Here is a 5,493-nt window from a genome sequence, read left to right on the forward strand (position 1 = left end):
CTAATAACAAAACAGTAGCTGATTCAGAAGCGCCAGATTGTCATAGCAAAGTCAGAATTACCTCCTCTCCTAGGTTCACGAAACGGTCGTCCATAAAATGCATTGCTCTTCTGTTGTAAGTGATCTTAAAGATTCATAAATGCATCTACTTTCAGAAGGCCAAATAAAGTGCTTTTGCTTTCGCCTAGAAACACACAGCGTCTCCCTGGCATGCTGCTTCAACACTAACTGCGGTTACTGAAACCACGCCTTCTTTCTTTGCGTGCACATTTGGGCGCACATTATGCAAATATTTATAGTATTTATAATATTTATATATAGTGACCTAGATATGTGGGGGTGTGTTAGAACGAGCCGTTTTAGGAGGGCGTGGCAGAGTCTTTACTTTGATAAAGAATATCTCTTTGGTTTTGAGACTTTAGTCTTTGCAACTTCAGGAATCTTATCTATGCCCAATCAGCTTGTAACACTCCAAAGAGAAAGGAAAACTTGAAATCGCATCATATGACCCCTTTAACGTTGTTATTCTTTCTCTTTATTTTCCTACAACAGCTAATGAACCAGAAGTCTTGCCCATAGACTTACTTCCGCTTTGCAGACGGATAGTCTCCAGGCTCTGGTCCTGGACACCAGTAATTTAATGATTTAGAAAAGATGACTCACTGTCTGGCCAACTGAGATTTTTGGTATGGAGATAAAGGTTAGAATCATGATTTTTCAGTAGTAGTACAGCACAATGTGAATGTATATCAGCACCATTTGTTGTTTGCTTTTAAGCTCTGAATGAGCATTTGGACCCAGAAACTTAGAGATGCGACGTCAGACTTAACAAAAAGAATGACCAGGATAATGTTGAAAAAGTGACAGAAAGACAAACTGATTTGGGATGGCATGAGGATGAGTAAATCATGACAAATATGGGTGAACTCCCACTGTGGTCAAAATTACTAGGTGAAATACTGTCATAATTGTGCACAGACATTCAGTATTTGGTAATATTGATGATAAAGACCCTGAGGATTCAAAGAAGCTGAAATGTGGAAATATTCTGTGACAAAAAAAAGAAATGCTTAAAAAGGCACTGTATAAAACCTGCTGCTTCTCTGACAGATGAGCCATGCAGAGGAGACAAGTCCATATTCTGTCAGATGGAGGTTCTGGCTCGTTATTGCTCGATACCAGGTTACAAGAAGCTCTGCTGTGAATCCTGCAGTAAGCGAAGTGGCACTTTTGCTCCTCTTCTGCACGAAGCTGCTAAGACAGAAAAGGAACTTCGCTTTGGTTCAGCCTCCCAACTTCTGGAGACACTCTCAGCCTCTGTAAATGGAACTCTGAAAGTCTCACAGCTACACCAGCAGGGATCCTTGTCACAAGGCCAATTTTCCAAGCAGACCGCCACTCTCCCGCCTCGCAAACTCAATACTGAGAACAGCAAGACTCAAAAGCGCCTCAAACTCGGAACAAGGAATCTGCCTGCAATGACGATCCATAGCTCGTGGAACGAGGATGCCGCTAAAGATGCGCCATGGCAGCTGGAAAGTTTCCAAGAGAGTCAGTGGCCAACAGCATCATCCGTGGTGGAGAGATGAAGGCTAGTTTGTATCTTCTTTTTTCCTCTGGACTCTCTCTTATTTGTTTGTCGTAGACATAGACCTTTAACATTCATCTTTCCCTTCAGATCATCCTCAAGATATTTAAAAGCAAGAGAGAGTAAAGTGCTGGTTCACTTTCAAATGTTCTCAATTCTCCCGCCAGCAGTATTTGTTTTGAAAACACACTTGTCAATCACGCACTGTTGTGATGGGGAACGTGCCAAAGACGTTCTTACGATGATCCTCTTAGCAGCCTGGTCTATGGGGGGTTGGTACACGTACATTGAGACTCCGGTGGTACTCGTGAGGAAACGCTTGTAGTTGTATCAAACTTCACAATCTTTACGGTTTTATTTTTACCAGCTCCAAACATGTTTGACCAATTAATATTTATGAACATTCCTGTAAATACTGTATATGGAAAATGTCAGTATTATTTTTACAAAAATACAAACTGAGGATTTTTTTTTAAAATAAGTTCAAGTTTAAATTAATTCAGGAGCATTATCGGTGCTTTTTATATAAAGAACACTTAAATAATATGCTAGGAAATGTGCTATCAGCCACAAGTTCAGCAATGATGAATATATTCCAAAACGGTGTGAGCCCCAGGAACAAATAGCCATCAAATATTTACTTTTCATTCCAAAATGATTTCATTCATGAATCAGCCTCTCAGCAAGTCATCGATCAAATAAATTCTCATAGACTGTGAAAACTGTCAGGTTTTTTGTTTTCCTCCTCATTTTGCCATGTTGTTGAGGCTTCTCTTTAACACTTGCTTCTTAGATTTCCCTTGTTTTGTCTTATGAATTCACCCTTGCAGCCAGAAGTTTATTTAGCCAACAACAAAACTGAACATCATTAAAAGCAGCTTCACCATGATGTAGGAGACCCATCATACATATTGTGAGATGAATTGGATGTTTAAGGCCAGATTTCTGGAGATCTTATACTGTGAGACACGGCACAAGTGTCCTATACTTGGAATTTGTGCTCTGCATTTAACCCATCCAAGTGCTCACATACAGCAGTGAGTAGTGAACAAGCACGCGGATAAAATAAGTTCAAGTTTAAATTAATTCAGGAGCATTATCGGTGCTTTTTATATAAAGAACACTTAAATAATATGCTAGGAAATGTGCTATCAGCCACAAGTTCAGCAATGATGAATATATTCCAAAACTGTGTGAGCCCCAGGAACAAATAGCCATCAAATATTTACTTTTCATTCCAAAATGATTTCATTCATGAATCAGCCTCTCAGCAAGTCATCGATCAAATAAATTCTCATAGACTGTGAAAACTGTCAGGTTTTTTGTTTTCCTCCTCATTTTGCCATGTTGTTGAGGCTTCTCTTTAACACTTGCTTCTTAGATTTCCCTTGTTTTGTCTTATGAATTCACCCTTGCAGCCAGAAGTTTATTTAGCCAACAACAAAACTGAACATCATTAAAAGCAGCTTCACCATGATGTAGGAGACCCATCATACATATTGTGAGATGAATTGGATGTTTAAGGCCAGATTTCTGGAGATCTTATACTGTGAGACACGGCACAAGTGTCCTATACTTGGAATTTGTGCTCTGCATTTAACCCATCCAAGTGCTCACATACAGCAGTGAGTAGTGAACAAGCACGCGGAGCAGTGGGCAGCCAATGCTGCGGCGCCTGGGGAGCAGTTGGGGGTTCGGTGCCTTGCTCAAGGGTCTCACCTCAGTCATGGTATTGAGGGTGGAGAGAGCCAGAATCCCTGCCGGACATGAGACTCGAACCCACGACCTTCGAGTTACAAGTCTGACTATCCATTAGGCCACGACTGCCCCCAGTCACAAGATATCTCACTTGTCTGAGGGAGAGGAAAGCTATTTATTTTTTTATAATTAAGGATTTTATCACAACCACAATGCATCTGACTGCAATACCAAGGGAACCAGTTAGTCTATCAGTGGAGTTCAGCTGTTCATAACTGTACACACATTCACCCGTGTGCCACTGTAAAGCTATTGTATATACCATTGAGAACTTTAGAGTATTTATTAAGATTCAAAGTTCAACATCATGTCTTATGTGCAACATTATCTGTCATTTCAGACCAAAAATATAGACTCCCATTGAGAGTAGCTCACAAAAGTAGACATGTGAATAACCGTATTGTTGTCATTTTAACTGCCATTTTAGATACAAAAGAGACACATGCTCAGTTGTTGAGATGTTAAAAGTTAAAGCTGTTTCACAGCCATTTTAGAATAGAAAAATTGTGGAGAAAATCCTAAACAAAGCTGTCATTTACAGTGATTCATATTGTCCTTCACCCACAAATCCCTCAATCCTTCACGAAACTGCTTTACAGTTAATTCGTAGCTTTAAAAAAAATGTATTGTGGATTTTGATCCTCTAGAATAGTCAATAGTTGTATCTGCATACAGATAGTGTCAGTTGTCTTTGAGCATCGTTAAACCAATTAAAGCTGAGGTCAATGTTGTGTGCATCACAAAAAAGCTTTCGTTTTATTGTTCTTCAGAGACCCAAAAGAATGCGAGATAGAAGAAGTTAATTTGACAATCCCTAAGCCACAGACAGACACCCAACATAAAGGATAAAGCATATTTATCCCCACAATTCCAGGTTAATTTAAGTGTCAATTGTTGTTCTGTCTTACAAAGACACTTTCAGTTGTCGCTTGAAGTCATTTCTTTTTGTTTTAATTTGTACTTTTGTTAGTTGTAATGGAAGCGTACACTACTGAGGCTGTTTGTTGTAATGGGGAGCACATAGCAATAAAGAAAGTAATAAATACCATGCTGTCTCTTGAGAGTATTTTTTTAGGTTTGCTTTATTTTTTTCATCAAAGGTAAACTCGTATTTTCTCCTTTTCACTTTAAAGCCCTAATAAGACTCTTTTCACTTAAAATCCATGTTTATAATCCTACAAATGGTGTCTTCCAATGTGTTTGTGAAAACAGCAATAGCTTATTGCATACAATAGTGTGTATTCGGTACTAAATAAATCCTACTAAATGTATTATATAAATCCTGATATCAAATGTACTGTATGCTGAGATATGTGTGCTACTGAGGCTTTCAGTCTGTCTTTAAGTTTGCACCATTGTTCCCTTCACAACACCAAATGCAGTGAAATTGCTCATGATTGAAATCTCCTTTGTTCTGTTTATAATGGATGCTCATATATACTTTTCTATAGAAGTCAATTATTTCACTTAGGCCAAACATTTTATTACAGCATTCAATTGCATGAGAGCACTTCATGGTGCTCTATATGGTTTTCATATAAAAATATAATTTGGGCTGCCAATTATTTTCCAGCTCACCATACCGTCAGGCTCAAAATTGCTACAGTATGTTATGAAAGGCTTTAATTTCTGTAAAGACTGATTCAGATTAATGAGCCAAACATCAGGATGTTTATTATTTTCTGAATGGTACTTAAGATCACCAAGATCATTACAATTTTACATAAAAGGGCATTCTAAATAAAATAATTTTTAGTATGAGTAAGATATTGCAGAATCCACTTATATAAAAGCAACCTTAACCTCTTAAGACCAGAGAAAAGATTTTTAGGAAAAAAAATAGTTTTTTTCATGTCTTTACATTGTTTAGAGCATAAAAAAAAATGTAAAAAATATTTCATTCATAAGTTGAATGAACATGCATAGGCAAAAACAATAGTTTTTTAAAATCACCAATACATTTTTAGTTTTCAGGATTTTTTTTTTACCAAACTTTGTATAAAGATGATTATCAACTATGTTATAACAGAATGATTTGATATACCATTTTTCTTTCTGCAAAATGTGTGTAAAATGGCCATAAACGGGTTTTCTCATTATATACAATGTATCTATAAACTAAATCTAATTTGCATATTAATGTGTTT

At 37.4% G+C, this 5,493-nt stretch overlaps 1 protein-coding gene across 2 annotated transcripts in view; it reads left to right on the plus strand.

The window, feature by feature from the left end:
* adamts3 (ADAM metallopeptidase with thrombospondin type 1 motif, 3) overlaps positions 1–2,619 on the plus strand; it is a 108,358-nt gene extending 105,739 nt beyond the window's left edge. For both annotated transcript variants that reach the window (XM_016241095.1, XM_016241096.1), the window contains one exon: positions 1,111–2,619. In XM_016241095.1, coding sequence (XP_016096581.1) covers positions 1,111–1,589 — 479 coding nt within the window. In that variant the 3' untranslated portion in view covers positions 1,590–2,619. The remainder of the gene's footprint in view (positions 1–1,110) is intronic.
* The last annotated feature ends 2,874 nt before the right edge of the window (positions 2,620–5,493 follow it).

The sequence above is a fragment of the Sinocyclocheilus grahami genome, unplaced genomic scaffold (genome assembly GCF_001515645.1).
Source record: "Sinocyclocheilus grahami isolate Dianchi unplaced genomic scaffold, SAMN03320097.WGS_v1.1 scaffold611.1, whole genome shotgun sequence".
Classification (NCBI taxonomy): domain Eukaryota; kingdom Metazoa; phylum Chordata; class Actinopteri; order Cypriniformes; family Cyprinidae; genus Sinocyclocheilus; species Sinocyclocheilus grahami.